This window comes from Sapajus apella, unplaced genomic scaffold (assembly GCF_009761245.1).
Source record: "Sapajus apella isolate SASKATOON/1434 unplaced genomic scaffold, GSC_monkey_1.0 scaffold124, whole genome shotgun sequence".
Lineage (NCBI taxonomy): Eukaryota > Metazoa > Chordata > Mammalia > Primates > Cebidae > Sapajus > Sapajus apella.
In genome coordinates, this window is record NW_022437064.1 from 457,280 (window position 1) to 479,757 (window position 22,478).

Here is a 22,478-nt window from a genome sequence, read left to right on the forward strand (position 1 = left end):
GAGAGTTATGAAAAAATTCTTTTGCCCCTCTTGTTACCATAAACCTTGTGTTATCAGTGTTGCACAGACCATGGCTAGCCATTTAATGCCGTGAATTATGGCAAATAATTTGAATTGAGAGCTTTGCTCCTATCAAAGGTAAAAGTGCTTCTGGGGTGAATGAGAAAGGCTTTGAAGCAGTGAGAGCCTTTCCCCTGTAATATCATTGGGCTCTGACAGTAGGATCTTGAAAAGGAGGCTTCTAATCCTGTCTGCCATTATATGACAGGCAAGTCACCTGATCTTTTTGTTGCTGTTTTCTTTTATGAGTCTCTCTCTGTTGCCCAGGCTGGAGTGCAGTGGCGCGATCTCGGCTCTGCCTCCCGGGTTCAGGTGACTCTCCTACCTCAGTCTCCTGAGTAGCTGGGGTTTCAGGTGTGCACCACCACGCCCAGTTAATTTGTGTATTTTTAGTAGAGACGGGTTTCACCATGTTGGCCAGGCTGGCCTCGGACTCCTGACCTCAAGTGACCCACCTGCCTCGGCCTCCCAGAAGTGCTAGGATTACAGGCATAAGCCACCGCGCCTGGCCCCGATCTCTTTGAACTCAGTTCCCTCAACTGTAAACCCAGAGGCTTGGGTTGGATAATCCACACTGTCCTTAAAGACAAGATATACGGGGCTTGTAAATAATGCTCACTCTGCAAAGTAAGATATTGTCTGGTGTCTGCAGAATCAGGCAATTCCAAGCCCATTGTAAGTCAAAACAAAGCTCAAATTTCATGAGAGAAAATTTCTTTTCAAGGACTGCTTCCGAAGCATAAATATAAGGCAGATAACATCAACACAGGAGAGAGACACTCTATTTTATGCAATGTAAAATTCCCTCTCAACTTCTAGGATAATGGGACTCAGGTTTGCGGCTTGCCCAAGTCCCACAGCTAGTGAGTGGAGATGATTTTAAACTCACCTGCGCGCCTAGTGCAGGTTCCAGAACCTCAGGGGCTTTATGAAATATAAGGACGTAGGCCGCTAGTAACAATAGCTAACACGAGTGTCCCCTCTGCGCCAGACCCCATGCTGCATGCTGTAGTCGCATTTCCTTGGTTAGCCCTCGGAACAACCTTGTGATTGACGTACTGCTAGTACCTGTTACTCTTTAAAGGGCAGGGTAGGCTCTGAGGCCTGCGAATTGAGCTGCACGGGGGTGAGTGTTACGCTCCCAGGAAGATGAGGGTCTGTGTAAATTTGGGGGAAGGGAAGTGGTGGGATTGTCTCCCAGTTTCGGCTCTCGGAAGGAGTAAGGGGCCCCTCCAGCTGTGGTCTCCACATACAGTCGGTCTCTGATCTCCCAAGGCTTTGTGCCACTTCGCGCCCAGGGGTCTTTATGTTCCAATTACCGTGCAAGGTTCTCCCCTCCAGTTGTATGTACTGAGGCGGCGGGAAAACACGCTGAGGGAGGGCTCAGACCGCAAGGCCCCCAGCCTGTAGCTATTCTCGCGGGCTGCAGCTCCCGCACCCGCGACGCCCAGCTTCCCGCGGGAGCAAGCGCAGCCTCCTCGTTCCCTTCCCACCCGCGGCGGTGCCGGGAGAACAAACACTCAGCTGACCTAGGGGCGGGGCGGGGGCGGGAACCTAAAGTCTCGGCTCCTTTCCAGTGGGTGAATGGCTTCCCCGCCGGTCCCTTGAAGCGTTGCCTTTCGATCCCTCCAGATCTCTGGGGCGCGGGTCCCCAAGATGCGCCTCCACCTGCTCCTGCTGCTCGCGCTGTGCGGTGCAGGCCTCACCGCCGCGGCGCTCAGCTTCAGCTTGCGGGGAAACTGGAGCATCTGCAATGGTAACGGCTCGCTCGAGCTGCCCGGGGCGGTCCCCGGCTGCGTGCACAGCGCCTTGTTCCAGCAGGGCCTGATCCAGGTACTGCGTGCGGCCGGCCCGCGGCGAGCCTGAGCCCGCCTTCCTTGGGTGCTGAGAGGGGCCCAGGAACCGCCTGGCAGCCCCCAGCTCTGGGCCGTTCGGGTCGGTTTGGCAGTAACTTCCCCTTTGCATCTTGTGATCCGCGGGCGGGAAATGCCCAGGCTCTGGGGTACGGGCTAGACGGAGACTGAGCGGCCGACCAGTGTTGGGACATTAGTAACTCTGGAAAGCGGAAGTTTAGATAGAGGAACAGTGTTGCTGCTAGCAGTTTACTTACTGCAGTCGGTCTCCACTGAAGCGTGTATACAAAGGGCATGCTGTCACTGACAAGCATAAGGTGGGGAATTACTGTCTCTACTATTTGCACACTGCAGGGGACAACAGCGTTTTGCTAAGTAAGGGTTACTCTATCGAGTAACATCTCGGTTTTTGTATTTTCGCTTTTAAGCGTCAGGGAGTCAGATTTGGGATTGATGCAGCATAGACGTTGTGGAGAATGATCTACAGGAGTAAAGTTGGGTTTGTCAGTGCTAGTGCGGCTAATAATGGGTAAAGAATCACTTGATGATGAAGAAAGGTGCTGTTTCCTCTCAGGGTGTGCGTGTGTGTGTGTGTGTGTGTGTGTGTGTGTATCCCAATAGCGTCTCCAATTTACAGATTAGTTGTGGGGAACATTTCCTGTTTGGCTGCCTGTGCGCATTGGTTTGCAAATTGAACTGACTTCCGCCCTCCAACTGCTTTTGCTGTTTCCTCTTGTACAGCGTCCCCACGTGTTGTCTTTGCTTGTGGGAAGATATACTTGTAATTGATCTACTTGTGGGATGCATACATTGTCCAATCCTCATAATAACTGTATATAGTAAGTGTCCATATCTGAATTTAATGGATAATATGGAATTATGGAACACAGAGAAATTAGGAAGGTGACTGATATCATACAGCAACTAAGTGGAAAGAAATGGAATTCTAACCCAGGTGGTCTCAACTCCATAGCCTGGTCTCTATTATGTGGTATGGTATACTTACTTTGTTTTTGAAAAATCATGCGTTTTTGAAGCACTCTGGTTGACTTTCAGGAGCACCATTCTTTCTTTTTTTTTTTTTTTTTTTTGAAACGGAATTTCGCTCTTGTTACCCAGGCTGGAGTGCAATGGCACGATCTCGGCTCACTGCAGCCTCCGCCTCAGGAGCACCATTCTAAGTTTGTTTCCATGACAAGGTGGTCACCTAGGGTTATGCAAATTTTTGATCTGGTACTTAGTAGTTTTTTTTTTTTTTTTTCCCCGATATGTGTATCAGGAAGGAGTTGATTGTTGTAAATGACAATGAACATTGTCAAATATATTTTTAGAGTAAATCATTCCCAAACTTAAGTACTGTATTTTTAGTTAACAAACTACTTGTGATATAGAGCACAGCTGACCACAGTATACCCTGATTCTTTACTTATATCTGCTTTGAGAATACCTGTATTTATTTTGTAGGGTTCCTCCTTGCCTCATTTTACTGAAATAATTAAGCCAATGGGTGTTGGTATGTCAGCTCAAGCTGGTTATTCCAGTGCTTTGGGAGGCCAAAGTGGGAGGATTCCTTGAGGCCAGGAGTTCAAGACCAGTGTGGCCAACATAGAAAGAGTCTATGAGGCTGAGGTGGGAGGATCACTTGAACCCAGGAGGTTGAGGTTGTAGTGATCCCTACTACAACCTGGGCAACAGAGGGACACCCTGTCTCAAAAAAATAAGTAAATAAAAGTAAAGAAGAAAAGAAAATAATCATCATCATCAGTATCAGTATCAGTATTGTTATTCAGTAATGTAAGACTGTTATCCCACCTGCTTTATTATAGCATCCCATTTTAGTGTTGACTTCAGGAAATTTCTACAGTTTAGAGTAGACACTGGGCCAAATATTGTGTTTGTATAAGAGCTTGAAACATATCTTGGTGAAATCATTCATTTATTTATTTATTCACCTAATTAATTATCTCATATTTATTTCATACCTCATATCTTGGTGAAATTATTCACTTATTTATTTATTTGCCTAGTTAATTATCTCATAATTATTTTATACCTCATATCTTGGTATACCTCATATCTTGGATACCTCATATCTTGAAATCATTCATTTATTTATTCACCTAGTTAATTATCTCATATTTATTTCATACCTCTGATGTGGCAGGCACTATTCTAAGTACTTGAAATTGAGTGGTAAAGAAAACAAAGTCCTTTTCTTAATGGACATTCTAGTGGAGGAGATAGACATACCAAACTAATAAATAATGTAATGGCAGGTGGGGCATTGAAGAAATATTGAGCAGGTTAGAGGAATAGACAGTGAAGGCTGGTTGGAAAGCATTGCTAATTTTTTTTTTTTTTGAAATGGAGTTTTGCTCTTGTTGCCTAGGCTGGAGTGCAATGGCACAATCTTGGCTCACCATAACCTCCACCTCCTGGATTCAAGCGATTCTCCTGCCTCAGCCTCCAGAGCAGCCGGGATTACAGACATGTGCCACTATGCCTGGCTAATTTTTGTATTTTTAGTAGAGATGGGGTTTCTCCATATTGGTCAGGCTGGTCTTGAACTTTGGACCTCCAGTGATCTGCCAGCCTTGGCCTCCCAAAGTGCTGGGATTAGAGGCATGAGCCACTGCACCTGGCCAGCATTGCTATTTTAAAAAAAGGGACTGAAGATAGGTATTTTGATAAGGTGACTTTTAAACAGAGAGACCTGTTTAAACAGAGACACCTATTTGAAAAGGTAGCTTTTAAGGAGAAGTGCATTTCCAGCAAAGAGGAAAAAAGACAAGAGTGGGGAGGAGAGAGGTACTGAGGCAGGAATGAGCTTGACAAGTTTCAGGAATAGTCAGCAGGCTGGAGTCTTGGAAACCAGAGGGAAGGAGAGGAGTTCAAAGTCTAGGGCAGATCATGAAGGGCTGTGAACCTTAGGAAACACTTTGGCTTTTTATTCTACGTGTGATAGGAAGTTATTGGGGGCTTTGAGCTTGGAGTAGCATAATCAGATTTGCCTTTTTAAAGGTCATTCTGTTGTGTGAAGGCTACAGTGCAGGAGAATGGAAGCCTGGACACCAGCCAGGGGACTATTGCTGGTCTATGGGCAAGAGACAGCTTCTGGCTTGGACCAGCATGGTGGCAGTGAAATGCTGAGAATGGTTGTGAGAACATATTTTAAATGTAGAAACAACAGGATTTCTTCAGCTGGATTTGTTGATGGATTGGGAGAGAGAAGAGGGAGGTGTAGGAAAATACCAGGATTTTTTATCTGAGCTGGTTAAATGAAATTTGTATTTAGTTAAGGGATTCTCTGGCTAGTCTTGGCTATTTCATAGGTGAATGTTTGGATTTTCTGTACAGAATCTAAACCTTTGGTGCCTTAGAGAGACTTTTGGGTTCTCTGTAAAAAGTTATTCCTTCAGCCTGCTTTTTTTTTTTTTTTTTTTTTGAGATGAAGTTTTGCTCTTGTCACTCAGGCTAGAGTGCAATGACACGATCTTGGCTCACTGAAACCTCTGCCTCCCAGGTTCAAGCAATTCTCCTGCCTCAGCCTCCCAAGTAGCTAGGATTACAGGCATGCACCACCACTCCTGGCTGATTTTGTATTTTTAGTAGAGACGGGGTTTTGCCATGGTGGTCAGGCTGGTCTTGAGCTCCCGATCTCAGGTGATCTGCCTGCCTTGGCCTCCCAAGGTGCTGGGATTACAGGTGTGAGCCACCACACCCAGCCCTCAGCCTGCTATTATGCCACACCGTATAATTTGAGGCCGGGCGAAATTTCTACCATAAGATTACATCACAGTAGTTATACATGTGATTAACAAGCTAGTCACAGATATTCTTTTTTTTATTTTATAAACACAAACTATTGTATTATAAATACAAAATAAACAAAAGATAGTTATATGTTAGCTATTATGAAGGGTGAAAACATTATATAAACTTCAAAAAGCTGCTTTCTGCATCTGTATCAATGTAATTTCATGATTTTCTACCTGATATTTCATTTGTAGAAATAATCTCTATGTTCAAATTATCATTCACTTTCATGCCCCCACATGGAAAGTGGTAGGAGAATATTTGTAGGAATACAATATTTTTCCGGCTCTCCCACTCAAAAGTAGCTCTGTGTCTCTATCCAGTCTATACTCAGAACTTTGTTTTCATGAGCAGCCAGATCATACAACTTCGTGTGTACTACAACTTGATAATGTTATCTAGAGATCCTGAAATCAGTTGCTGTTCACAGGTAGGAAACCATTTTACTAATGTCACCCAACCTGTATGTGAAGTTAGTGACAGTGACACCAAAGAATGGTCTTTAGTTTGGGGATCCCACAGTCTGGTATGCCCATTTGAGCTTCCAGATGCTAAGTGTTTACAAAGCTGGAAAATGGGAAATACCATTAAGCGGTTTATTTCCTGTAGAAGTTTGACTTAAGACTGCCAGACTCAGCATCCCACCCTGTAATTTTATGGTCCTAAAATGCACTGCAGATGTCTTCAGAACTGAGGAAACTGCTTCCGTGTGACCAGAGAGAGTCACTACGGGAGTCCCAACTCTTCTGTGGTGTCTGTCGATTTACGGATTCCTCTATTTCATCTTTTCTTCTATAGGGACTATAGACCAGATCTTTAGCATCTTATCCCATGAGCCACTACAAAATTTAGTTCCTGAGCTATCAACAGCTATAGAATCTACATTTCCAGCGGGACCTCTGCAGCACAGTAGGGCTTTCACTTTATTTCTCTCTATTCCACTCCCATAAGAGAATAGTCTGATCCATAGAGGCACTCAAAAATAAGCAAGACGAACTGTCTTTATTTTCACCCAGGCCACATCTTTTATAACATCCGTATGTTCCACAATTGTCATTATTGACTTTCTTTCCAAGGACCAGATCTGAGAGGTCTTATCATAAGAACCAGTCAAGATCCATTCCTCTGCCCCTTTAAGTGAAAAGATCCACTCATCATGGAACATGCGTTGCTCTGGCTGGGGTGAAGGGTACTTCTCCACATATTCTATTTCCACAACTACTTCTGATAACATGTTCTCTAGTTCCATGTGTTTGACCAAGGACATTCGTAGAAACTGGCCCTTAATAAGGAAATCAAACTCCACATGTTTGTGGAACTCATTTTTGTTCTTTGGCAGTTTGTTGATGAAGTTACTAAGGTCAGCAAATTCAGAGGTGGCAGGAATTGAGAAGGAAACATCATCTATGGCATATTTCTTGTTATTGGTGTAGAAATGTGTTTGGAGCTGAGCCATAGCAAGGAGTACGCACAAGACTTTTGGGTTAGTAGACAGAGAATGGGAGCTCCTGTCTCTTAGGGGTACAAAGAGGCCACTCAAAATTAGACTGCACAGGTAGGCGGAAAGCTGCAGTCAAAGCCTGGACTCTGCTTTTTCTCCTTGGGTCTCCTCCACCCTCAGTCATTCTTTCTACGGAGCCATGAGTCTGTCTAAGGAGTCTCCAATCTGCAGGTTATCACTCATAAGTACATTCTAATAATAGATATGCATCAGTGTACATTATACTTTTGTATTCTTTAAGTAGCAAAGAAGCAGTTTTTATGTGATTTTTTTTTAACTTTTGGTGAATTTCCAACAAATATGAAAATAGAGATGCTAGCAAAATGAAATTTTATGTATCTATCACCTGGCTTCAACATGATCGATTCATGGCTAATTTTGTTTCTTCCCTATACACTATGCCATCCCTTATTATTTTGTTTTATTATCTTTTTTTTTTTTTTTTTTTTTTTTTGAGATAGGTTATTACTCTGTCTCCCAGGCTGAACTGCACTGGCATGGTCATGGCTCACTGCAGGATTAACTTCCCGGGCTCAAGTGATCCTCCCACCTCAGCCTCTCAAGTAGCTAGAACTACAGGTACACGCCACCATGCCCAGCTAATTTGTTTCTTTCTTGTAGAGATGGAGTCTCCCTATGTTGCACAGGCTGGTCTCAAACTCATGGGTTCAAGGGATTCTCCCACCTTGGCCTCCCAAAGTATCGGGATTACAGGTGTGAGCCACTGCTCCTGGCTCCCTAATTATTATAATAAAAGCATAAGTGTTTTCTCGGTAAATTAAGCCTAGGATCTTGGTCCTAATTTTTTTTTTTTTTCTGACGTCTGTTGTTAGGTACTGGATCTTTTAAGTCCAATCTACAGTGTCTTATAACCATTCTTGCCTTATCATTTCTACTGCTATCAACCTAGCTCATTGTTTCCTTTTTCAAAAAAAGAAGTCAATTAATTTTAATGACATTTATAAACAAGTAAAGGATATAAATGGTAAACTTTTCTTTTTGAGACAGAGTCTCACTCTGTTACCTAGGCTGGCACTGTCTCAGCTCACTAAAACCTCCACCTCCTGGGTTCAAGCGATTCTCCTGCCTCAGCCTCCCAAGTAGCTGGGATTACAGGCGTCCACCACCACACATGGCTAGTTTTTGTAGTTTTAGTAGAGATGGGGTTTCACCATGTTAGCCAGGCTGGTCTTGATCCCCTGACCTCATGATCTACCCACCTCGGCCTCCCAAAGTCCTGGGTTTACAGGCGTAAGCCACCTCACCTGGCCAAGAGTTAACAGTTTTAAAGGTAGGCTGTGTTATGAAAAGCAAGTCTCCTCCCATCCTTGAAAACCTTGCATAATGTGTGGCACTTGCAGGGGCCAAGGAAATGGTTGGTCTTGTTTTCTCTTTTAAATTATAGTCTCTTTGGTCAGAAAATAAAGATTCTCCTTAAATTGCAACTCTTTTTCACTTAGAGCTGTGTTAGATGGGAAGCAATATTTACTAACTTAAGGACTTTAGAAAAAGATAATATTAAGGCTGAAAAAAACATGTTGCCATACTCATCAGCTGGGGATCTCTTGTACCTGTGTACCCTTTGAAGTAAGAATCATAGCTGAAGGTCCTGTTTGACAGTGGAGAAACTGAAGTTTGGAGAACATAGCTTCTTCTGAATTAAACACTGGCATGGTTAATACTGAGTGTCAACTTGATTGGATTGAAGGATGCAAAGTATTGATCCTGGGTGTGTCTGTGAGGGTGTTGCCAAAGGAGATTAACATTTGACTCAGTGGACTGCAAAAGGCAGACCTACCTTTAATCTGGGTGGGCACAACCTAATCAGCTGCCAGCAGAGCCAGAATAAAAAGCAGGCAGAAGAATGTGAAAAGACTAGAGTGGCTTAGCTCCCTAGCCTATATCTTTCTCCTGTGCTTGATGCTTCCTGCCCTCAAAAATCAGACTCCAAGTTCTTCAGCTTTGGGAATCTAACTGGCTTCCTTGCTTCTCAGCTTGCAGATGGCCTATTGTGGGACTTTGTGATCATGTGAGTTAATACTCCTTAGTAAACTCCCCTGAGTAGACTCAGCAGAAGAGGATTTTAATAATCAAGTGAATAGGATGACCCGTTCTGTGAACACCACTCAGCCTCTTTCCCCAGCCATTCCTGTCATTGCGCAATGGGCCCATGAACAGAGTGGCCATGGTGACAGGGATGCAGGTTACATGTGGACTTAGCAACATGGACTTCCATTCACCAAGGCTGACCTGGCTATGGCCACTGCTGAGTGTCCAATTTGCTAGAGCAAAGACTGACATTGAGCCCTTGCTATGGCACCATTCCTCGGGGTGATCAGCCAGCTACCTGGGGGCAGGTTAATTATATTGAACCTCTTCCATCATGGAAACAGCAGAGGTCAGTGGTTTGTTCTCACTGGAATGGACACTTACTCTGGACATGGGTTTGCCTATCTTTCATGCAATGCTTCCACCAAGACTGCCATCCGTGGACTTACAGAATGCCTTATCCACCATCAAGGTATTCCATACAGCATTGCCTCTGACCAAGGCAATCACTTTTCATGAAAGAAGTGCAGCAGTGGGCTCATGCTCATAGAATTCACTGGTCTTACCATGTTCCCCATCATCCTGAAGCAGCTGGATTGATAGAACGATGGAATGGCCTTTTGTAGTCACAATTACAATGCCAACTAGGTGACAGCACTTTTCAGGGCTGGGGCAAAGTTCTCCAGAAGGCCATGTATGCTCTGAATCAGCGTCCAATATAGGATACTGTTTCTCCCACAGCCAGGATTCACAGGTCCAGGAATCAAGGGGTGCAGGTGGAAGTGGTACCACTCACCATCACCCCTAGTGATCCACCAGCAAAATTTTTGCTTCCTGTTCCCACAACATTATGGTCTGCTGGTTTAGAAGTCTTAGTTCCAGAGGGAGGAATGCTACCACCAGAAGATACAACAACAATCCCATTAAATTGGAAGTTAAGATTGCCACCTGGACAATTTGGGCTCCTCCTACCTTTAAGTCAACATAATTATGTTGGGTATAATTATGACATTATTGTCTTTATTTGGAGATTATATATGATCTCAGAAGATGTGTATGAATTGAAGTCGACAAGGGGTAGATTTGTGATGGTTAATACTGAGTGTCAACTTGATTAAGAAGGGAGTTACAGTGTTGGCTGGGGTAACTGACTCAGACTATCAAGATGAAATCAATCTACTACTCCACAATGGAGATAAGGAAGAGTATGCATGGAATATAGGAGATCCCTTGGGGTGTCTCTTAGTATCACCATGCCCTGTGATTAAGGTCAATGGGAAACTGCAACAGCCTAATCTAGACAGGACTACACATGGCCCAGACCCTTCAGGAATGAAGGTTTAGGTCACTCCACCAGGAAAAAAACCATGACCTGCTGAGGTGGTTGCTGCAGGCAAAAGGAATACAGAATGGATAGTAGAAGAAGGTAGTCATCAATACCAGCTACGACCATGTGACCAGTTGCAGAAATGAGGACTGTAAGTGTCATGAGTATTTCCTCCTTCTTTTGTTAAAAACAAGCATGTGCATGGTGTATACACTTGTACTGAGAAAATATCTTCATTTTATTTCCTTTTTAAAACCAAGCAACATAAAATTTATTGACTTCTTATCAGCATTTAAGTGCTGTTAAACTTTATGTTATAGCATTTGGATTGGGTAATGGTGGGTTTTCAGTTGTATGAAGGATAGTTGTATTATGTTAGGCATAATTATGACATTGTTGTATTTATTTGGAGATTATATATGATCTCAGAAGATGTATATGGATTGAAGTTGACAAGGGGTGGATTTTTGATGGTTAACACTGAGTGTCAACTTGACTGGATTGAAGGATGCAAAGCATTGATCCTGGGTGTGTCTGTGGAGGGTGTTGCCAAGGGAGATTAACATTTGAGTCAGTGGGCTGGGAAAGGAAGACCTACCCTTAATCTGGGTGGGCACAGTCTAATTAGCTCCTAGCACGGACAGAATAAAAAGCAGACAGAAGAATGTGAAAAGACTAGACTGGCTTAGCCTCCCACCCTATATCTTTCTTCCATGCTGGATGCTTCACAGAGTTTGTGGCGGCAAGCCATTTGTTTCAAAGGGTCTTGAATTCTTTTGGTTTTCCTAGTATGTACCCATGGTGGCTCTTGGAGTAAAAGTTCACAATATGAGTCTCCATATGCTGTTCTGTTCGTCCAAGTGGGAGCTGCACATTAGTCCTGTCTCCTATCTGCCATTTTATCTCAGTTTGCCAGATAATTATGTATCTTAATCCACATTTTGCTTGTTTTTTTTGATACACATTTCTTAACATTTGTTTATTTTTGCCCAAGTGTCTAAGAAAACAATGCCTATAAACAAGAGAGTTGAAAAAACGTTCTCCATTTAACTCTATTCAAGGTAGTTGTATCTGGGGTAAAGTCTGGCATTGGTCTGAAGCAGAATTGGGGAGTGGAAAAGCTATACCTGGTTAAGTAGTCTCCATATCTATAATCAGATATAATGATGGAGTCCAGAGGCTTACTGAGATAATGAGACTGATGATATTGTCATTTGCATGCTCTGATGACACATGGTTTGTTGATGTACAGTAAATATAATAAGTATGGTAAGTATCAATTACAAGTAGCTGAGGCACACACATGGCATGTTTATTTCATGGTTGCTGCTTTATAGTAGCACTGACATTGTAACTATTGATGGTGTTGTGATGTTAATGGTAGTACTAGATAATGATTAAGTATATGGACCCTGGAGCCATCTTTCCTGGTTCTGAATCAGTCCTCCACCACTGAATAGCCATTTGAGTATGCCCCTTAGAGTCTTTGTTCGTAAATGGGCATGATGATAGTACCTACCCCAGAGGGTCACAGGCAATAACTTTTAACTATTATTATTGTTGTTCCAGTTATCAGCTGGTATAAACGTCTAAGTATATGTAGCATGAGGCATTGTAGTATAGTCCAAAGAATACAGACCTTGGTGTTAGACTAGGTTGGTTTCTTTCCTCAATGTTCATACTTCTGCTTAGTTGTGGGACCTCAGGAAAGCTACTTTACTTTTTGGAGCCTTAGTTTCATCGTCTATTTACTGTACATGTTTATTATGAAGATCAGAGTGTATGAGTGCCTAATTTACAGGCTGATAAATAGTAAATGGGTGACAAATGATACTGTTATTTGTTTTAGGGTTCATGGGTTTGCCTAACAACTCAGCGACTGACATGGGTCCTTAGTCATGAGAGGTAACTCTGAGCTGCTGTTTGCTATAAATAGGTTTCAGAATTTCAGTATGATCAAATAAAGCTAGACCAACCTGGAACCAAATTAAGTTGGTTGATTAGCATTTGGAATAGTTATTTTAAATGTAATTTAAACCTCTATAACCTTTTTTGGTATTTTCTCTTAGAGAAAAATTTTTAGTAGACTATTTTTTTTCACAGCAGTTGTAGGTTCACAGCAAAGTTGAACAAAAAGTACAGATAGTTCTCAGACACCTCCTGCCTCCTTGCATGCATAGCTTCCCATTCTCCACACTCCCTACCAGAGTGGTACATTTGTTAGAATTAATGAACTGATATTAACACATCTTTAATACTCAAAGTCCACACTTTACATTAGGGTTCATTCTTGGTTGTACATGCTGTGGGTTTGGACAAATGTGTAATGACTTGTATTCACTATTGTAATATTGTAAAGACTAATTCAGTAATTTCAAAGTTTATTCAAATTCACTGCCATAAACATTCTCTGTGCCCTGTTTATTCATCCCTCTCCTCTGCTTAACCCATGGTAACCACTGATTCTTTCACCATCCCCACAGTTTTGTGTTTTCCATGTCAAAAGTCAAAATTACAACAAATTTAGTTAAAGATCAAATCGGTTTTTATTTGTCAGCACTCATTCTACAAAATATAATGAGAGCTCCCATGGGGCAGTGGAAGAATAGTGGGTTTTGTAAGGAATAAATAAACAGAAGAGTAGAAAAAAAATCTGATTAATCAATCAGATTACTTCAGGTTACTTTTCTAAAAAGGGTAAAAGCAAAGACAACTGGCCAGTGTGGTGGCATATGCCTGTAATCCTAGCATTTTGGGAGGCCAAGGTGGCAAGATTGCTAGAGCTAAGGATTTTGAGACCAGCCTTGGCAACATAGTAAGATCCCCATCTCTAAAACAAACAAACAAAAAAATTAGCTGGGCGTGGTGGCGTACACATGTAGCCCCAGCTCCTCAGGAGGCTGAGCTGGGAGGATTGCTTGAATCCAGCAGGTTGAGGCTGCAGTGAACCGTGGTCATGTCACTGCTCTTTGGCCTGGGTGACAGAGCAGAGCTAGAGCTGTCTCAGAAAAAACAAATGCAGAGAGAACTTTCTTACTCAGTTGAACTGGAATCTCAAGTTTTCAGGAAAAACTGGCCTGTTTGGGGATCTACCTGCTTAGTTGAAGTTTCAGTTTGATTAAGTGTGGTACTTAGCATGAATGACTGTTTTGGTTTGATCTGGTCTGCTGGGGCCTACTACAGGAGCTCAGTCAACAGCAGCCTCCTATAATTTTTATTTAACATCCAGAATGTCATATAGTCGAAATCATATAGTATGTACCTTTTTCAGATTGGCTTCTTGAAAGTAAAATAAAATTTTTAACCTGTAAATTATGTTTGTGTCAAAAAAAAATATATCTGGGAAGATTGCCTGCTTGAACCAACTTGCAGCTTCCTTCAGGGAGCTGGGAGACAGGAAGGGGACTTGTGCCCTGCCAACCAGATCATCAGCTAACCCTCGAGCTTAGAGTGTTGATGTGTTGTGACTGAATTGCCCTCACACCTTCGTTTTCAAGATATTTTTAACTGTATTGGACTAAGTCCATAGTGTAGAGTTATAAATAGGGCTTGTGGGATTGACGTGGTCATGCTAGTAATTAGGTGCCTCTTCAAACCTGTGTCTGTAAATATGTGTTGCATGTTTGTTCATTGGAGAGGTCAAGCCCTGTGTGGGAGAAGAGCAGAAAAGGAAGTGGCTGGGCTTGGCACACAGCATTTAACAGAACAAAACCTTACCATTAACCAGAACTTAAGGGCCAGTTTGGTGATTATCTATTGTTTTAATTCTCATCTGTCACTTTCTACTGTAGTAGCTTATCAACATATTTCTTCCAGTTAGGATCAGTTTCTGGCAGATACCTATCTTGATCTTGATACATACTGTACCCAGTGATATTGTAGTGCCTCTTATAGATTTTCCCTGGGCAACTGCCTAACTGGCCACTGCCAGCCTAATGTCATCTGGCTCTTACCTATGTGGAATTTAGACAGAGCTGGTTTTTCCTTCTTTACCTGGGGTTACGGTCCCTAAGGAAATAATGCTTGGCCCTGTCCCTGACCAAGGAAGGGAAGGCACTCCTTGCCTCCATAGTTTATTTTTATGTATTATTCATGGATAAATGAACTGACTTGTTTGCCAGTTTCTGTTCTGCCTCCTGTCTTGAGTCCTCCTCTGGGAGATAAAGACTGGAAAGAGGCCAGATGCGGTGGCTCATGCCTGTAATTCCAGCACTTTGAGAGGCCGAGGCAGGCAGATCACCTGAGGACAGGAGTTCGAGACTAGTCTGACCAACATGGTGAAACCCCATGTCTACTAAAAACACACAAAAAATAGCTAGGTGTAGTGGCGCATGCCTGTAATCCCAGCTAATTGGGAGGCTGAGGCAGGATAATTGCTTGAACCTGGAAGGCAGAAGTTGCAGTGAGCTGAGATCACACCATTGTATTCCAGCCTGGGCAATAAGAGCGAAACTCCAACTCAAAAAAAAAAAAAATACTGGAAAAAGAGTGGAAAAGGGGGAGAAGAAAGACCTAAGCATTTATGAAAAGGCAGACTTGGGTGTAGACAGTCAGATGGAGCAACGTCTATGAATATCTAGGAGGCCAGTCATCTTGGGCAGGGGTTAGCAAACATGTTCAGTAAAAGGCTAGATACTAAGTATTTTAGGCTTTGAGAGCCCTATGGTCTCCATCAGGTCTGCTCAACTCTGCCACTATAGCAAGAAAGCAGCCATGTGTAAAATGTAAAGGAAAGGGCATGGCTGTGGTCTAGCAAAACTTTATTCATGGGCACATGTCCATTCTTACTTAACTTGCTAGCCACGCAGAAACAGGCAGTGAGCTGACCTGAAGTAGGATAACGTAAGAAACCTGATGTTAGTAAGTTTTGCGTGCCTGTGCTGCCTGGGTATTCTCTGTAGAGATCCTTTTCATGCTCACTTAGCTGAGTGAAAAAGAACTAGAAATGCTAAATGAATCCAATGAGCGAAAGGGAGCTGTGCTGACTTTTGGGCAGTAGAGAAGTATTCCGCCTGGAGGCCGGCTGGGACAGTGACAGCAAAAATCAGAGTGAGACCCAGAGGGCAATGAGAGACTACTGGCTACACACCAGATTCAGCCTTTCATTCTCTGCCCATACCATGGTGGATTTGTGTTTGGTTTTAAAAGGGGAAGCCAATCTTTGTGTCCATCCATTTTCTTTAATAATTAATCTGTATTATGTATATCTCAGAATTATTTCATTTCAGGTAATTTGTTGGAAGTTTCCCTTTCACATTTGTCAATATTAATGTTCTGACCTCTTTGTACTACTAGGCTAAGAGTTCATTAATTTTTAGGTGATTAATAGCTGTTGTTAATAATTTATTTTATGTTTGTTTTATTGATTTATTTGTGCATATTTAACTATCTACCATAATTTTTACCTTGTATCAACAGGATTCTTACTACAGATTTAATGACCTTAACTACAGATGGGTCTCTTTGGATAACTGGACCTATAGCAAAGAATTTAAAATCCCCTTTGAAATTAGGTATGTATGTTTGTGGATGTATATTTATTATTATTTGAACTTTGCTTCTTTTTCTATCTAGGCAAAAATCTTGTGTTTTGTTTGTTTAGGTTACATATCTCAGAGTTAAGCAAGTCAAAAGCCTTGTACTATGAAAGTGAATATAAGATTTATGTTTTGTTTTGTATATGAGGATGGTGCTACTAATCATCAGTCATCAAACTGTGTCTTATGGAGTCATTTTTCCAGTGGTTATTATGGAGTCTAGACCTAGTTAGTTCTCTTATATAGATTTCCTCTTTCCCACTCCTTCATAATCATTAGAGGACATATTTATTATGTTGTCTAGCAGGATTAGAGATGTATCATTTGCTCTATGTAGTGCTAACCAGCCATTGGCTAACAGTGTTAGCCAGTGCTAACATTGTTTTAGCAATGTTCTGTTATTATAAGCAAACATTTCCATATGAGGCAGAATGTTACCCAAAGGTACTACCACTACGGCTAAATGAAGAAAAATTCCTTCTGTCCCTTTTATGTGATTTTTTTGAGAATTATTTACTGGTCTTTTAAAGGGGAAAAAATGCCACAATATTGTTCTCAATATCATGGAGTTAATGCTGTGCTCCAGGCTTTTTTTTTACAGATAATTAGAATAACTTTCGTAATCATTCTATTTCACCTTGAACTCAACATATCCAATTGACTTTCCCCCTTAAAACTAACTTTATATTCTAACAGCTTCATTATTTCTCTTAATGTAATACCATTTTCCAATCTATGCCTAAGGTGCTTTTGGCTTATGACATCTTTTCTTCATCTTCCTGTCTTCAGTCTGTTCTGAGTCTTGTGAATTTTTGTCTAGCATTTCTCGTGGTTTGGTCCCTTCCATCTTATTTCCATCTTTCCATCTTTGCCTAGAAGATGGGTGCCAGGAAAGAGGCCAAAGCTGCCTAATCAAATTCTTGCTTTATTCTTTTATTCTCCAATCCTTTCTATTTAGAAACATTAGATTAATCATCCCAGAATATTACTTTTGCCAAGACAGGTGTTCGCTCAGGAATAGCAAGTGTCTCTTTTACTTGGCAAATCAAGTATAAACTCACTTGTTTGTGAAAATACAGCTGAATGATGTCTGTCCCTGTAACACTGCCTGCACCCCTCTGGGATTTGTCCAACTTTATTCTCCTTAGCTCCCCAACCCAATTTACATATATGAATCAATTACCTAAAGGTAATTAATGATTTCATGCTGTCAGCACTTCCTTGTTTTGGTTTTGTTCTTTGCAGGGTTAAGAGGTCCCTGCAAAGAGCAAAGGGTATAAGGGGTGGTGGAGTAGAAATGCCTCCACCCAGGCATTTCTACCTATTTAAAAAAAAAACACAAAACTTTATTGATATATAATTAACATACTGTATAATTCAGGCATTTAAAGTATATAATTCAATGGTTTTTAGTATATTTCCAGTTACAAAACCATCACCACAATCAATTTTATAACATTTTCCTCATTCCCTAGCAAAAACTTATACCCAGTAGCAGTCATTTCCCATTTCCCCTTCCTCCCTCCTCTGAATTCTTACCCCAGTCCTAGGCAACCACTAATTTACTTTCTGTCTCTCTGGATTTGCTTGTTCTGGATACTTCATATAAATGAAATAATGCAATATGTGGCCTTTGTGACCTCCTCTTTCACTTAGCATAATAATATTTTCAAAGTTCATCCATGTTGTAGCATGTATCAGTACTTTATTCCTTTTTATTGTTGAATATTTTACTGTATAACACATTTTATTTATTCTTCTTTTCATTAAGTTCTTGTTTCCATCTCGAAATCTTTTCTTATGTAAACTCTGATAGCACTTGTAGTTGTTCATCAATATTGCCAGGCAGCCAACAAATGCCAATCAGATTGCAGACTCCTTAAATTCAGAGACTATTATAGTTTCTTGTAAGGCTTAGCAGAGTGCTGGGTGGATAATATTGACTTATAGACGATAGTTTGCTAACGTGTTCTCTTACATAGTGTCAGTGAATGTGGTTTCTGAGAACATTTTGTGTCTATTATTTAACTTGGTTCTTTTTTTTTTTTTTTTTTTTTGAGTTGGAGTCTCGTGCATGCAGTGGCTCAGTCTCCACTCACTGCAACCTCTGCCTCCTGGGTTCAAGCAATTCTCCTGCCTCGGCCTCCCAATTAGCTTGGATTACAGGCGCCAGCCACCATGCCTGGCTAGTTTTTTGTAATTTTAGTAGAGACAGGGTTTCACCATGTTGGCCAGGCTGGTCTCGAGCTCCTGACTTCAGGTGATCTGCCCGCCTAGGCCTCCCAAAGTGTTAGTATTGCAGGTGTGAGCCACTGTGCCCAGCCTAACTGGTTCTCATGATAACTTTCTGAACTATTAACTAGCAAAAGTAAATATATGTGGAAATTATGAATTGTGCTCTTGGTTTTATGATGACTTATTGATACATTACAGAGAAAGATAAGCTGGATCACTCAAAGAATTTAAGTATGTTTTAAAGCAGTACTTCTGAAAATGTCACTGGAAACTGCCTTTTAAGAATATATATTTTTGTGTGAATATTTCTTAGGCCTTAAATAATAAAAAAGAGACTTATCTAAGTTAATGTCTTATACATCTTGTCCTAAAAATCTTTTCTTTTTTTTAGCAAATGGCAAAAAGTAAATCTGGTTCTTGAGGGAGTGGATACAGTTTCAAAAATCCTGTTCAATAAAGTCACTATTGGGGAAACAGACAATATGTTCAATAGATATGTAAGTATATAGTGACATCAGGTTAAAAAAAACATTTATGTATGTTTATGCTAATTGCTTTTGTGAGTAGAGAAAAGTAAATGCATAATTGGCCATGTGACAAATACAAGCTCATTAAAGCACTGGATGAGTTAGCTTCATTTCTCAGTTGCCACATTTGTGGAATAATGGAAACCTTACAAACCCCATGAGGTTAGTGTGGAGATTTAATAAGCTGATTATATACAATGTTGGCAAGTTCTTGGCACACAGGAAGTGTTCAAAATATGCCAATCCCTTCTCTAGTGATGCCGAGTTTTATTAGCAATGTTGACAAATGATTTTAAAATAAAATGCCATTTCCTTTCTGGAATAGTTACATTAAGAGGTTATATCCTGATCTTCCTTTTCTTTCAAAGGTAGACTTTTCAAAACAAAAATAACTCATGGCTTAGACATGCATGCTGGTCAGACCAGAGAGGCAGGTTGTCATGAAGTGTCTAGGAAACCTTTGGCGGTTCAAGGCCGCATGTAAGTAGACAGAGTAGACATTCCAGAGCTAAAGCTATTTTTTGCTCTATCCATTTCCGTAGGACCATAATTCTGCCAGGAAAAATAGAAGAAGAAACCTAGAAACCTGCATTGAGTAGGAAAATATGCTTAGTTTTAACTAAAAGTGGGCAGCTAAGTGATACTACAGTATTTCGGAGAAGTGTTTCCTCTTGCAAGGAGGCTAAACCTAGATTGGCATTATATTATGCAGCTTTCATACAAAATGCCATTATCTAAAATTTTACGCACAAGAGTACTTTCACATGATGGGTTTGTCTTTTTGTTCCCTTTAACTTAGAGCTTTGATATTACCAATGTGGTCAGGGACGTGAACTCCATTGAGCTGCGTTTCCAGTCAGCAGTGTTGTATGCAGCACGGCAGAGCAAAGCTCACACTCGCTACCGGGTACCCCCAGACTGCCCTCCACTTGTGCAGAAGGGCGAATGCCATGTCAACTTTGTTCGGAAGGTAATGGTCTCTCAAACAGGTGGGGTTTTATTTTTGAGGATGGGATGTGCTGGCACGTGAAATGCTTATTTGAAGACTCTCATGGCAGTTCAGAAGTTAGGAATCTCTTTCCTGATCCCTTAGTGGGATTTGAAAATTTGAAATAAGAACCAAAAGATTATTTGAAATTTTGTGGAGAGTCTTTATCTTTTTCTAAGTTTTCTTCCTGAAGCAGCTCAGAACTTAAGTAACAGAAAAAGAAAGGAAAATAAAAATATGTGGCTGATAATGGAACTTTAAAAATTATTTTTTAACATTTAGGTTTATCAAGCTTTTCACCAGATTGTGAAAATGTATTAGTGATTCTTGTTTCTAGGAAGTCTTCTGCAAATATTAGTATATTTGATGATACGTTCTTGCATCTTACTAACATGTTCTCATAATATTAACAAAAAGATAACAAAGTCCACAAAAGTGATTATTTTTCCTTGAGTCTGATTTCAGTCTAAAGGACTTAGATCTATTTTACTACATGATTGAATTAGTATTCTATGAGATATTTGGTTTTTTAATGCTTATTTTATTTTTTATTTAAAAATTTTTAATTATATAAACTATGCATACAATTTATTATTTTAATAATTTTTAAGTATACAGTTTAGTAGTGCCACTACATTGTTGAGTGACCATAGAACTTTCTCATCTTCCAAAACTGAAATTCTATGCCCATTAAACAGTAGCTCTCCAATTCCCTCTCCCCAGCCCCTGGCAACCACCATTCTACTCTTTTTTTTTAAGACTGAGTCTTACTCTGTCACCCAGTCTGGAGTATAGTGGTGCGATCACAATTCACTGCTGCAGCCTGCATCTCCTGGGCTCAAACAATCCTCCCACCTCAGTCTCCTGAGTAGCTGGGACTACAGACAAATGCCACCATGTCCAGCTAATTTTTGTATTTTTTTGTAGAGACAGGATTTTGCCATGTTGCCCAGGTTGGTCTCTAATTCTTAGGCTCAACCAATCCACCCACTTTGGCCTCACAAAGTGTTGGGATTACAGGCGTAAGCCACCATGTTTGGCCCATTCTGCTCTTTTCTATGCGTTTTATTCCTCTGGAAATCTCATATAAGTAAAAGCACACCGTGTTTGTCTTTTTGTGACTGACTTATTTCACTTAGCATTATTTCCTCATGATTCATCCATGTTGTAGCATGTTTCAAATTTCTTTACTTTTTAAGGCTGAGTAATATTTCATTCTATGTATATACTACATTTTGATTATCCTTTCATCCATTGATGGACATTAGGTTGCTTCCATCTTTTGGCTATTGTGAATAATGCTCTTATGAACATGGATGTACAAATATCTCTATATGACCTTTCTTTCAGTTCTTTTGGATATATCCCCAGAAGTGGTATGGTTGGATCATATGGTTATTCTATTTTTAAATTTTTGAGGGATTGTTTATTTACTTACTTATTTTTTGAGGTGGAGTCTTGATCTATTGTCCAGGCTGGAGTGCAGTGGCGAGATCTGCCATCTCCACCTCCCGTGTTCAAACAATTCTCCTGGCTCTGCCTCCTGAGTAGCTGAAATTCCAGGCATGCACCACCACACTCAGCCAATTTTTAAATTTTTAGTAGAAATGGGGTTTTGCCATGTTGGCCAGGCTGATCTTGAACACCAGACCTCAGGTGATCCACCTGCCTCAGCCTCCCAAAGTGCTGGGATTGTAGGTGTGAGCCATGAAATTTAGTTTTATCAACAAATGTAATCATTGGGCTCATTGTGAAGATAGTAAACGTCTTTTCCCAATACTTTTTAGGTAGAACGGTTACATTAGCTATTATGTTCTGATTAAGTTAAGTGGCTCTTTTTCAGCTGGATAGATTACTCTTAAATTATGTTTCCTTAATATAAATACTAGGGTCAAAATTATACCTCCTTCTGATTGATTCAACCTACCCAAACTTGTGTCAATGAACCATTTACCATTGGTTCAAATTTCTGTGATTCAGCAGCCTTAGAGTATTGCTTTGACAATTTTAAGTAGTCAAATATTCCATGGAATATTTGTATACTTATAATTCTGAATAAGATTTATCTTTTGATTCTTTTGTCTTTGGCTTCCAATGACACAGTGGTTTGAATGCTAGAAGTTGTACTTTTTCTGTCTTGCCTTCCATTTTTAACCTTTATCAAAACTGAGACTATCCTGGATCTTAATGTGAAAAGTTACTTTTCAAGTCATCAATAAAGATAATATAAATGTTATGCACATATACATGTGCTATCTTCCCTCCATCCTCTATTGAATTTGTGGTATTTAAAACATACTCTCAAGTTATCTAGATAGAACAAAGCCCTTTGTCACTGACATTGGGAATCAGACCCAATTTTCTGCTATCACCATGTGTTGGACATTAACTTGGGGGCAGAGTTCCAGAACAACTGCAAGTCGCATCTAGGTATTTCTGGCTAGATTGACATGGTCCAGTGGGAAGACACCTGAGTTGAAGACCAAGTCAAGAGTCTTGGGTATGAATTCTGGCTTTACAAACATAGAATGACTTTAGGCATGCTCTTCATTTGTACATGGAGCTAATCCCTGATATGAGGATAT

The 22,478-nt window shown here is 40.8% G+C and overlaps 1 protein-coding gene and 1 pseudogene across 1 annotated transcript in view; one reads left to right on the forward strand and one right to left on the reverse strand.

Annotated features, from left to right (window-relative positions):
* The first annotated feature begins 1,587 nt into the window (after positions 1-1,587).
* MANBA (mannosidase beta) overlaps positions 1,588-22,478 on the forward strand; it is a 120,068-nt gene continuing 99,177 nt past the window's right edge. Inside the window, exons 1-4 of the mRNA XM_032261603.1 lie at positions 1,588-1,893; positions 16,025-16,119; positions 18,770-18,875; positions 19,705-19,875. Coding sequence (XP_032117494.1) covers positions 1,717-1,893; positions 16,025-16,119; positions 18,770-18,875; positions 19,705-19,875 — 549 coding nt within the window. The 5' untranslated portion in view covers positions 1,588-1,716. The remainder of the gene's footprint in view (positions 1,894-16,024; positions 16,120-18,769; positions 18,876-19,704; positions 19,876-22,478) is intronic.
* Positions 5,957-7,186, reverse strand: LOC116538987 (annotated as a pseudogene).